This window comes from Pantherophis guttatus, chromosome 3 (genome assembly GCF_059756535.1).
Source record: "Pantherophis guttatus breed Tessera chromosome 3, ASM5975653v1, whole genome shotgun sequence".
In the NCBI taxonomy this organism is placed as follows: Eukaryota; Metazoa; Chordata; class Lepidosauria; order Squamata; family Colubridae; genus Pantherophis; species Pantherophis guttatus.
The window spans coordinates 98468345-98481483 of NC_142065.1; the positions used below are offsets into that span (position 1 = coordinate 98468345).

The window sequence follows — 13139 nt, forward strand, 5'->3', positions numbered from 1 at the left end:
AGTCATCATTGCCTTGACAAACAACAATTTTAATGTATTTTGCGAAATTTTGTGAAAGTAACGCAAAGTTTATTTTCATATTTTTCTGGCAATACCTTTAAATAGACATTTTATTGTACTGTGTAATATTGCATATTTATTATATATCTTTCAGCAAGTCATCTTTCTCCAAAATTCATACATTAATTTGTTTGGTCTTTGGTCAAGATGCACTACAAACATTTGCAAACTATGTCAACAAAAACAAGAATGTAATAAGCATGTAAACATAAAAAATGGTTGCTTTTTCATGTCACTCTCAATCCACTAAGAGTAAGTAGACTGGCTTGTTCCAGTCTAAAAAAAGTTTTAAACACTATGACCAAATCTTGTGCAATTTACATTGGATTCTGTCAAATAGTGTCCAACCACTCCTTCTTGTTTTTTGGCCTGGAAACTGAGAGGTATATGTGAGAAAAACCATATACAATTATTTCTACCCATTCAGCTATGTTGCATTATTATAATTAGAAATAATGGTTTTGAAGGAGTTAAAAGAATTAGAATATGAACCTGTTTCGGGGCCAAAATATATTGCTGTATTAGCGTTCCAAAGATCAACAAAACTATATTCAGACAACAAATAATGAATATTGTGTTTAGAACCCATTAAGTATGACGAGATTCTTAAACATCTGTTTTTCAAATCAGCAAAGTGCTTCTAGCTTTTTGTTGTCCTGGCAGTCATGTCTGCTGTCTCTTTGGATGGGTCAGCCTTCAATAAAGCATAGTACCCATGTCCAAGTGGACTTATTCATTGACCAACTTATCATTCAAAACTTGAGCTTCCTTTGCCTGATTTCCATGTAATGCTTGCACAGAGTAGGCAGGGATGGAAACTGTGTGAATAACCTTAACATTCAGAGAAATATAAGAATAGGATAGAAATCATAAGGCCAGGTTTGCCAAACTTTCCTTTTCGATTGAAATATGTAGAGAAGACAAAATATGAGGTGCAATCCATAAGAATACATATAACAATGTTTTTTTTCATATGATAACCCTGAATTTAGAATAATGTCATAGTATAATATTATGCCCAGGTATATTCTGGCTCTATTTTGAAATTGTCTGCCATGAGCTACATTTCTTAATCACTATGAATTTATTAGATTGTTTGTATCCGTCTTTTATTACTTGGTAAATAACTCAAGGTAGTGAGATATCTAATGCTTCTTCCTCATCCAATTTTCCCCACAACAAACTAATGAAGTGGGTGGACTGAAGGAGAGTGACTGGCCCAAAGCCATCCAGTTGGCTTTTGTGTATGTGCATCTTGCCTTAAGTTATTTATAAAAGTGATAAAGGTGGGATATAAATAATTAAATCCCTGGCATAGGCTACATACCGGGCCTTCTCACAATGTTCCAAAATGTTTATTAACTGCAGTGATCAATTTTGCTGCAAGTACCTAGATGCCAAAACCCAAGGGGGGGGGCATTTTCCACAGTCAAAGCAATATCAAAAATCTATTTCCTTTTTTGACAGTCTTCACGAAAGAGAAGTTCTCTAGTGAGTCTTTCCTAAAATTGGATAGCTAAGTGAAACATATACTGTATGGCTACAACAAAAATGATTTGATCATTCTTTTCCTCCGTTTAGTCTTGGGATTAGGGATGCTCCTTCACACAGGTACCAAATCATTTTTGTGGGAAGAGATTCCTTGAGTCTACTCCCATGCTACTGAAAAGTAGAATTCCTGATGTATAGGTTTTGATATTTATTAATTACTATTGTTCTATAAACTCCCCAGCATCATCGTATTATTCTGAGGAAACATCTTCCATGCTGTGGATCAGAAATGATTTTCAAGAAACTTGATCAAAAGCTACATTTGAATTAACAATAGGAATATGAATAAAAGAGCATCATTCCTGAACAAAATAGTTCTGCAGATTTTTTTAAAAAGTAATTTTATCAATAATATAAACATGGGCGGAATTCACACTTCAAATACAATGATTTGAAGTGAACCTTGCACTATTGTCAGTAATCTGTAACATAAAGCTACTTAAGGAAGTTTTGTTTGGTACATAGCAGGAGTGGGTTCTACTTACCTTTATTACCGGTTCGCATGCGCAGAAGCATTTTGATGACGTCGGGGTCGGTGGACAGAGCCTCTCACCGGTTTTACTACCAGTTCTATAGAACTGGTGCGAACCGGGGGCAAGCCACCACTGGTACATAGGTTTAATGTTGTTTAAAAGACTCCCTATAGGTTTTATGTGTTTAAAAGTGGAGAATAATTTTTCTTCCTAGTAGAGCCATTTTTCAATAGATTCACTAAAAACCAGTTGCCAGGTTCCCCTCTAGCAATCAATTGCAAAAATGCTTCTCTTCCCCAGGAGGCTTTGACTTTGTCACAAGTCATAAAAAAATTATATATGTTAGTTGTTTGATTGCCTTTAAATCTGTTACCTAACATCTTCTATGGACATGTTGATTGTAGATAGAATTAAATCTAAAGAATTGGTTAAGCTCTGAGAAAACTATCTCACTTTTTAAGATAAATTGTTTCTTGTTCTCCTTCTCTTCCTCTTCCATTAAGGTCTTCAGCTTATCCTGCCCGAATATTTGCAAGAGAGGTTTGTGCAGGCAGCTCTGAGCTACATTGCATGCAATTCAGAGGGAGAATTTATCTGCAAGGACAACGATTGTTGGTGTCAGTGTGGGTCCAAATTCCCAGAATGCAACTGTCCATATATGGATATTCAAGCTATGGAAGAGAGCCTGCTACGCATCAGTGAGACATGGAATACTTACAATAGTGATTTCGAAGATTCAGGTGTGATGTTTTCAACATAGTATATATCATTTTCATCATTGTCCTGTGATTCTATAATGACATCATTATTACTCTGCAACCAGAAATGATGTATGGAATGGTGGATTCTGTGCATTGCATTCATTAGTAGTTATGAATAAGGATGCAGCAAATCTCAGTTGAGCGTGTGTGTAAGAACTATTTTGTTTGGCTCCATTTTTGAGGACATTCTTGGCTGGCCAAATATGCCTTTATTTGATATGTGGGTTGTCATTCTATTTTGTTAGGCATTTCCATAAATCCTACACTAAAACTTGGAGAGTGATACTCTGCAAAGCTGATTAGCATCACTTATTCTGTTATAAAAATGCTTATAAGAGGTGGAAATAAAGTAGTAGGAAGAACTAAACTAAGCATCCAAAGTTCAAGGGAATAGTGCAAGAATTACACAAAGACTTTCAAGGATAGACTAAGGAGAGCATGTGAGGCCCTCCTTTAAAGTCTATAGAAGCATTACACTACTCCTTAAATTTATATGGACAGAATTCTTTATTGGCCAAGTGTGATTGGACACACAAGAAATTTGTCTTGGTGCATACGCTCTCGGTGTACATAAAAGAAAAGATACATTCATCAAAAATCATAAGGTACAACACTTAATAATAGTCATAGGGAATCAGTCAATATAAATCTTAAGGATGCCAGCAACAAGGTTACAGTCATACAGCCATAAGTGGGAGGAGATGAGTAATAGGAACGATGAGAAGATTAATAGTAATGCAGCCTTAGTGACTAGTTTGACAGTGTTGAGGGAATTATTTGTTTAGCAAAGTGATGGCATTCAGGAAAAAACTGTTCTTGAGTCTAGTTGTTCTGGTGTGCAGTGCTCTATAGTGTTGTTTTGAGGGTAGGAGTTGAAACAGTTTATGTCCAGGATGTGAGGGGTCTGTAAATATTTTTACAGCCCTCTTTTTGACTCATGCAGTATACAGGTCCTCAATGGAAGGCAGGTTGGTAGCAATTGTTTTTTCTGCAGTTCTAATTATCCTCTGAAGTCTGTGTCTGTCTTGTTGGGTTGCAGAACCAAACCAGACAGTTATAGAGGTGCAGATGACAGACTCAATAATTCCTCTGTAAAACTGTATCAGCAGCTCCTTGAGCAGTTTGAGCTTTCTGAATTGGGAGCAGATTTAGGAGATTCAACCACAATGCATTGCAACACAAACCCTAAACAAACTTCCAGAAGTGAAGTTTCTATTTCTCAGAGCAAGAATCATGGGCAAAAAAAAAAAAAAAAACCTTTGCTACCTTGAGCAAAGTTGCAGTCTTGCGTTAAAGCAATGCTGGTAAATTGAGGAATAACCAATGAAAGAAGCAATGACTATGCAGCAGAAATAGAGATAGTTAGCAGAAAGTTTTGAGGAGTTCTCTATAAAAGCTCTGTGCATTAGGGAATGTGTATGTGTTTGTGTGTACCTGTGTTCATACTCCTAATTGGTTTCAAAATAATCTTCTGAAGAAGCAGATTACTGATTAATATGTCCATAATTCCTGCACAATTGAGATGGGTTTTGTATTATAGGGTCAGTTAGAAATTTGCAGGAAACTCCAACCAACACCATTTCCAATTTAGCATGAAATGGCCTTCATCCCATATTCACTTTTTACCAGGATGTCACAGTTGTTTTGATGATCTTTTTACCTATAAAAAGAAAAGTGATTCCACTATTAGAATCCTATCAAAATGAAGTAAAGACAGATCTGAACACCTTGTAGAAATACAGTCTGATGGCAGCAAAGATCCATATGAGGATTTAACTTTCTTCAGTTATCACTTATGACTGACTCGCCCATACCAGTTATCTCCTGAAGGAGGTCTCTACCTGCTATTGCCATTTTGCCCTTTTCAGACTAGTATCTTGAGGGGAGCAAACCTTTAAATATCATGAAAGCTTAATTGCATTTGGCTATTGTGACCTTTATGATTATGAGATATATTTTGAAATCAAGCTTTCCATAGCCTGTTTTGCACTCTCATCAAGGATTCAAAGGGAAGTTGGCAGAACAAGATAGATTTTGTTAGATCAATTACACTGAGGAGATCTGTGTTTTGTGATTTGTTATTGTATATGTGGGTTTCTAAAGAAATGTGTAAGAAAGTTCTCAAATATTTAGAACAGGAAGATTAAGTGTTCCTCAGGTGATATCTCTTGCATAAATGAGAGGAATTTAAATCTTTCTCTTTCTCATGCACATACCAACTAGTCTTTCTCATGCACATACCAACTAGATGAAATAGATTACAATTCCATCATCCCCAATCAATAAGCCAATGACCACCTTATTTGGAGATGATGAGAATTGTAACTGAATTTATCTAGAGGGTTCCAAATTTGGTAAGTCTTATCTACGTACATGTTTTGGAGATATATATCCTGAAATTAAATTATGTGAAATTCTATATTATGTATTTTTCCTAGATGTAATATGTTACATCAGATTTCTGATAAATGAAATAAAAATACAGTTTAAAATTGGTTGATAAGGATCAGGGCCACTGTGGAAAACTATGTATGATGCTGGAACTCTATTGATTTTTTATGTGATTTACTTTGCTTTATTTTTCTATCAGGTTCTAGAGATGGATGGATGGATGGATGGATGGATGGATGGATCTGTAAGGAATGTTTAAGTCCTGGTTATGATTTGAGCAATAACATGAAAGGCCATCTTTTGGAAGGAGCACTTTCCAAAAATAGCACTGATATGGGTATTGCTGTACCACAAGATCTTCCTCACATATTCTGCCAGACTGTCTGGCTTGCATAGTTTTGCTTGAATTGGTGCTGACTATTGAGAGGGTGGCAGATAATAACCATGAACCACATATTTGTTTGTGTATAAGCCCGAAAATACATAACAAATCCTTGATTTTGTGAATTGTGCTCTAGTGAAGAAAGATAAAATTTCCTCCTTCCTTCCTTCCTCCCTCCCTCCCTCCCTCCCTCCCCTGATGTCACACACGGGCAGAGCAAAATCATGAATGAATGTATTAAAAGAAAAAAAAAGGGGGGGGGCAACACTCTCCATTGTTTTCCTTGTCATCTAATCCATTGCCAAGTGGGGAAAAATAGTGACTTCCCTTTCCAGAGGTTTGAACTGCTTGCTTGTGAGGGTATTTGAAGTTAAACTAAAAGGTAGAAAATACAGCTAAGATTTATAATATTAGTTACAGGTAGTAAGACATTTCAAATGCATACCAAATGTGATGCATTTGGGCTTCTAAAGGGAAGAGAGGAAAAAACCAAATACATTGTGCATATACATATACATTGTACATTGGAACCACAAACTATTTCTTCAAACATTGATCACTCATACCCATATGCATAACAAAAATGGAAATCAACAAGCAACTCTGAAAAAGCCAGATAATAAATTTCAAATTAGTTTGGCCTTCTTTCTCCCATTCTCACCAGGAACTCATTTTCTAGTATAATTAAATCCCTGTCTTCCCTATTCCTTTGAAAAATGCAAATTATTCTTTCCCACTTCAGTGAACTGAAATCGGAGCTCTTTTAGAATGTTTGCACAGATCCATCTGCTTGCTTCTTATTGTTATCTTCTACACACAGCCATATCTTGTAGCCTTCGGATTTAGTAACTTCCCTTGCAAAATTAACAGCTGTTTGATCAAAAATCCACACTGATGCTGCTCACCCTAAATTAGCATGCCTCATTAGCATCTCAAGGAATGTGGATGAATTAAAGCTCTTAATTTTCTAGAAAGGAACTAATAATAATAAAGGAACAATAGAGTGTGGAGTGGGAGTAAGCCATTTCATCCAAATGCTACTTGATAAAAACACTCTCAGGTATTTGAAAACTGTCACATTTAATATCCTTTCTCCGTACATCTAAGTTCTATACATTTGAATATTAGGTTGTTGGTTTTTTTAATGCCACTGCTCAGGTAGACAAACAGCAGCACCTATGCAAGACAGAAATGTCAGCAAATTTGAGGAAGCCATGAGCTTTTCAAAAAAAATTTTTTAAAAAAAACCTATACTTGGAGATCCCTCTGCAAAATAAAATAACAACAATCTCCTTAGAATAAACCATCACAGTGGGAGTGGAATGCTAAAGGCAATGGAAGTTAGCAAAGGGTAATAGCATCAAGTGATTGGAATTCTCAATAAGAAAACCCCACTGTAACATTGTTAAAATACTCACATTTTAAATATACTTTTTTTTTTTTCATTTCTAAAGAGAAATTGCAGCGCAACTTTTGAGATAGGATTAACTGTAGATTGCTATCATGGGCATCCTGTAGACGGTGGCCAAGTCTCTTAACTGGCTCTATATCTCCTTAATACTAAATTGTTCTACTAGTATCAAATAATATTCTTCAGTGAGAGATCCTAAGGCAGGGGTGCCAAACTGGATTTCTTCGAGGGCCGGATCAGCATAGTTCTCCTCCATGGGCCAGCCAGGATGGGGAGAAGGAATTGATGCCTCCTGCAGCACCCTTCCAGCCAAAATGGAAGGACAATCCAGCCAATCTGTTTTCAGCCTGGATGGCCTCCCTGCAGCATCCTCCGGCCAAAATGGGGCACGGGGGGACCATGTGCAGCCCCCCCTGTGCCCCATTTCGGCTGCCAGAGGTACTGCAGTCTGGTCCTTTGCTATTTCCAGGCTGGCCCCTTAGCCAGATTTAAGCACCGTGTGGGCCAGCTGTGGCCCGTAGACCTTGAGTTTGACACCCCTGACCTAAGGTATCCCGTTGTTCAAATGTGGCAACCTGCAAAAAGACACACTGATCACTGAGTTGACATTGACTTTCCATGCTCTCTCCCAGCTCCACTTTTTACCTTATGCAACATTTAATTTAAATCTGATGGCTGTCCTGCCATTCATCTTTCTGCAAATTTGACTTTCAGTCAGATTAATGTAGGTATTGGGAAGGTCTTCTAAAACTTAGTACCAAACATAAAAAATACTGTTTTAAATCCCATACTTAATTCTGTGAATCTGCATTAATGTATCCAGCTAGTAATCTGTATTTTTATGGCCATATCCTTCCTTCCTTCCTTCCTTCCTTCCTTCCTTCCTTCCTTCCTTCCTTCCTTCCTTCCTTCCTTCCTTCCTTCCCATATATTTTCATTTCTTAACATAGACTGAATTATTAATGCTCTCTTGTTGAAAACCACTTGACTAAGTTGATGAGATTTAAGGCAATAAAGAAAATTCAAAGGAAGGGCTTCTAGGAAAGACAATTTGTTACAACCATTGATGGAATGTGCTATCTAAGGATTTAGATATAGAAGAGTTTCTACATTTCTCTGACTTTTTATAGCCCATTTGGATTTTATCAGACTTTTTTTCATTAAAGCCTTCATATTACTCAGGGCACAAGGATGATTTTGATATTTCCAAGCATTTTAGAATAAGATTCTAAGATTGGAAGTTTAATAAAAATGCTTTTAAGGGAATCTTATAGGAAATTCAGTAGTCACATTTTTATTTTTGTTCTGCTGTCTTTTTGCTAACCATAAGATGCATGAAGGTTTGAAAAAGTTAGAAAAAGCTAACATTCCCTGGTTTGGAGAGCTACATCAACTTATTTTGGTTTGGCAGTAATTTATTTAAAACCATTTAAAACCTGAGTGCTCTCGCTCACTCCATCTCCCTCCCACCATCCTTCTCTCCCTCCCCTGCCTCTTTTAACACTGTTGTTCTGCTGAGCTGGGCATTTTGTTCTCCATTGTTAGGACTGCTTATTTTATTCTATTTCTTGTTCCCTGCATTTCTGACAGTCCTTTCTTTCCTCTCTAAGCTTCAATGTACTATAACCTCTACCCACCTGTACATATTATACAAACATATTATATCCCCATCCCCTCTATTCTTGTCTGTGTTCAACTTGCAAGCACCAGTTATGGCTATTGAAGAAGCCATCCGACTGCAGAATGCTGGCATGGTATTGTTGTACTATTACAGTTGTCAGGAACTTTTAGAATAAGGACTCGTAGCTTGTTTCCCATCATAAGTACTTCTGAAATAGCTTCCTTCTTTTCAACCTCTCTTCCTTCCCATATGACCAGACAGAATATATACTGAAAACAGCATGGCTGTGGAATGAGTTGCACTTTATTTCAATTTTACATGGAGTGACAAGATATTAGTTGGTCCATGAATTGCACTAGATAAGGAAGCTGTACACTGTTTGGTTGACTATTTTTGCACTTTCATAACAGCCAGTGTAAATCATCTGGAGGGTAAACACTGAAAGGGAATCCCCTGGATGTTTGTTTGTTTGTTTGTTTGTTTGTTTGTGGTTTTTTTTAGCATTTTGAGATGAGCCAAAGCGATGACAATCACAAGCCAGCTTCCCTCTGCTTCATGAGGGATTGTGGAATGGAAATGATATAGTGTGGAGAGTCCTATAATTACTTTTTGAACCTTCAGAAGATTCTCTCTGCCTCTTTATTGTTAGATATAATAGCTGTGAAAAAAATTGAATAGAAAAAGAGGGTTCCAGGAATCTATAACAATTTACATAGGTACAGAAAATAATTCTCTGTTAAAACACTGTTTAACACTGGATTGATCTTCCTCAAGGAACACCATATGAAAGCCAATCTTTACATTTTCATGGTTGAGAAATATTATTTTCATTTCTTTTGATCTGCTCAGTAAACCGACACGGAGTTTGAGATTAATGGTAGGAATTACTCTCCTAAATATTTATCTAAAAATCAAATATATACTTCATAACTCAGAGTCACCTCAAAGTGAGACAGGCAGCAAACAAATCAGGTAGGTAGGTAAGTAGGTAGGTAGATAAGTGGATGGATGGATGGATGGATGGATGGATGGATGGATGGATGGATGGATGGATGGAAGGGCAGGTGGGCGGATGGATGGATGGATGGACAGATGGATGGATGCATGGATGCATGGATGCATAGATAGATAGTTAATACATAATGGCTCCAGAAGTTGTACAAGTTAAAAACAAGCTTAATGCACTATTGCTTAATGCACTGTAAGTTGCCCTGAGTCTCCGGAGAAGGGCGGCATATAAATCAAATTAAAAAAAAAAAAAGCCCAATGCAATAACACAGATTTAAAAACAACAACAGTTGTTAGGGACTTAGGGACCAACAAATCTAAGACATTAACAGTACATGCTCCTCTATTCTGATTCCTGTGGGGGGCGGGAAGTCTTCAAAACCTGTTTAAAAGACAGCAGACTATACAACCTAATAGAGATAATACTTCGGAGGTAGATGATTCAACAGAAAGCACAGCTTCAAATGATACTATTTTAGAAGATGGGATTAAAATATTCACTCTATTGGAATTTAGGCAGCCAGATGTACTAGAGACATGTCCCATGCCATGAAGAACTCATGGGTTGTAACTAGCATCTTGAATTGCACCTGAAACTGCACTGGATGTATTGAGGCATGCCAACTATTTCTTGAGATGCGGCATTCTGGATCAGTTGCAGTTTCCTAGCAGTCTTCAAGGACAATCACACATAGAGCACAGTGCAGTAGTCCACATGCAAGGTGACTAAAACATGGATATTTGTGATATTAAAGTAAAATCTAAAAAAACTGAGATTTTGGGGTGAAATCCAGCAGGTTCTGACAGGTTCTGGAGAACCGGTAGCAGAAATTTTGAGCAGTTCAGAGAACCTGTAGTGAAAATTTTGAGTAGTTCATAGCACCAGCAAATACCACCTCTGACTGGCCCCAGAGTGGGGTGGGAATGGAGATTTTGCAATATCCTTCCCCCTGGAGTGGGGTGGGAATGGAGATTTTGCAGTATCCTTCCCCTGCCACACCCACCAAGCCACATCATGCCTACCAAGCCACGCCCACAGAACTGGTGGTAAAAAAATTAGATTTACATACATACATACATACATACATACATACATACATACATACATACATATACATATATATATATACACACACACTTATATATTTATGTCTTATCCAAAATATGTTCACAGATTACAGCAGTTTCATTATAGATCCACCTGACATTCAGCATCACCAGTTGGAAACCAGGCTGACCATGTATCCATAAAATTGGCACCAGAGTTGAGCACAAGGGACTGGAAGGTAGAAAACATTTCTGCTCTTGTTCTTGTTCAATCATTTTTATGGTTTGTTTATTATGTTCCATGACATTCTGAGCAGAACAGATCATTTGATTCACTAAGGAGCAACTTCTTATTCCTATGCACAGCAAGTTTTCTTTGTGGTCTAATTTTAAAAGTTCTTCTTGAGAGATCTAGGGAAGATTCAGTAGTTCTCAAGACACCTTTTAATCACTAAGAGGAATCATTCATGCCATTTTTTTCCTGGATCAAAGGAGGGAAGAACAAATACATCATCTGAAATCATAATCTTCTTGTTTTTTCCCTATTTTCTTAGGGGATTGTTAATTTGCCTTCCAGTAATTATTTCTTTTGTGTGTTCACAAGAAATGTAAACAATTAAAAATATCACAAAACCATCACTTTTTGGATGATTATTTCAATCCCCCTGACATCCCATGGAGGTGTTTCGATTTTATGGAAGTGAACAGGTGTGAAATTTGTAATTCCTTCATCAAGCTAATATTAAAGTATCTTCGATTTGAAGGCAAAACTCATCCATGTTCTATAATCTAATCACCTCATTTTCAGTACCAAAAACATTAGATGCCACCTGCTAGCACCACACCTGGCAAACCTGCTTCTGAAAGTCACACAAATTGTGGAGTGTTATGCTTCATTATCGCAATGACACTGTAATAAAGTAGACAAGATTTAAAAAATTGTTGTATCTAACAGGGTCCTGCTCGTGTATATTCTATTCTTTATTGCATCTCTTTAGTTTTCATTATAATTTCATTGTGAAATAAAATCTGATGAACAGTTATCTTATGGTATCAATGATGGGGAAAAAGAAGGTTCTCTGAATTACACCAGTGTATAAAAGGTATAAAGGATTGTGAATTGACAGGATAACCTTATCACATTAGGCAAGCATAAGAGGAATGGCTATAAATGACATTCCTCTCCTCCACAAAAATGATTTTTTTCTTAAATCATGCCATATAATTTGCAGAAAAGTAATAATGTTTCATGTTTAAGCTACAATACATATAGGTTAAAGTGGGATATTCCGGCTAAACTGAAACAGGAGTCCTGTGGATTTTTATTCCTCTAGTCATTGCCAACTATAGGGGATGGTATTTTCAAGACCATTGAATCAGTGCTGTCCGAAGACATTTCTATGGTCATTTATTTTATTTATTTATTTATTTATTTTATTTCTATACCGCCCTTCTCCCGAAGGACTCAGGGCGGTGTACAGCCTGATTAAAAGCACAAAGACAGACAAAATTTAAAAATAATTAAAATTATTAAATAATAGGCTCAATTATAAAACTTCCAAATTTAAAATCCCATATTTAAAAACCAATTAAAATCTTTATATTGATAGCCCGGCCTGGCGGAACAACAAGGTTTTGAGGGCACAGCGAAATACACAGAGATCAGAGATCTTACAAATTTCTGGGGGCAGTTCATTCCCAAGGGCAGGGGCTCCCACAGAGAAGGCCCTCCCCCTGGGTGTCGCCAACCGACATAATTTGGCTGGATGGCACCCTGAGGAGACCCTCTCTGTGGGAGCGGACTAGCCAGTGGGAGGTTATTGGTGGCAAAAGACGGTCTCGAAGGTATCCAGGTCCAATGCCATGGAGCGCTTTAAAGGTGGTAACCAACACCTTGAATCGCACCCGGAAGACCACTGGGAGCCAGTGCAGCTCGCGCAGGAGGGTATCACATGGGCACAATGAGTTGCGCCCATAACCACCCGCGCGGCCACATTCTGGACCAGTTGGAGCCTCTGGGTGCTTTTCAAGGGGAGCCCCATGTAGAGAGCATTACAGTAGTCCAGTCGGGAAGTGACAAGGGTGTGAGTGACTGTGTGCAAGGTTTCACGATCCAGAAAGGGCTGCAACTGGCGAATCAGGCAAACCTTATAAAAAGCCCCCCTGGCCACGGCCATCATATGTTCTTCTAAAGACAGCCGTGCGTCCAGGAGGACGCCCAGATTGCGAGCCCTCTCTGTGGGGAGTAAAGACTCACCCCCAATAGTCAGCGATGGCACCATCTGACTATATTGCGATGCCGGGAACCACAGCCACTCAGTCTTGGAGGGGTTGAGTCTGAGCCTATTTCTCCCCATCCAGACCCGCACGGCCTCCAGGCAGCGAGACATCACATCAAGGGCATCATTGGGGTGGTCTGGGGTGGAGATGTACA

At 37.9% G+C, this 13139-nt stretch overlaps 1 protein-coding gene across 2 annotated transcripts in view; it reads left to right on the plus strand.

Moving 5' to 3' along the window:
* Positions 1-13139, plus strand: part of BRINP3 (BMP/retinoic acid inducible neural specific 3) — a 297673-nt gene that overhangs the window by 229338 nt on the left and 55196 nt on the right. For both annotated transcript variants that reach the window (XM_034409600.3, XM_034409601.3), the window contains exon 6: positions 2588-2824. In XM_034409600.3, the coding sequence (XP_034265491.1) occupies positions 2588-2824 (237 nt within the window). The remainder of the gene's footprint in view (positions 1-2587; positions 2825-13139) is intronic.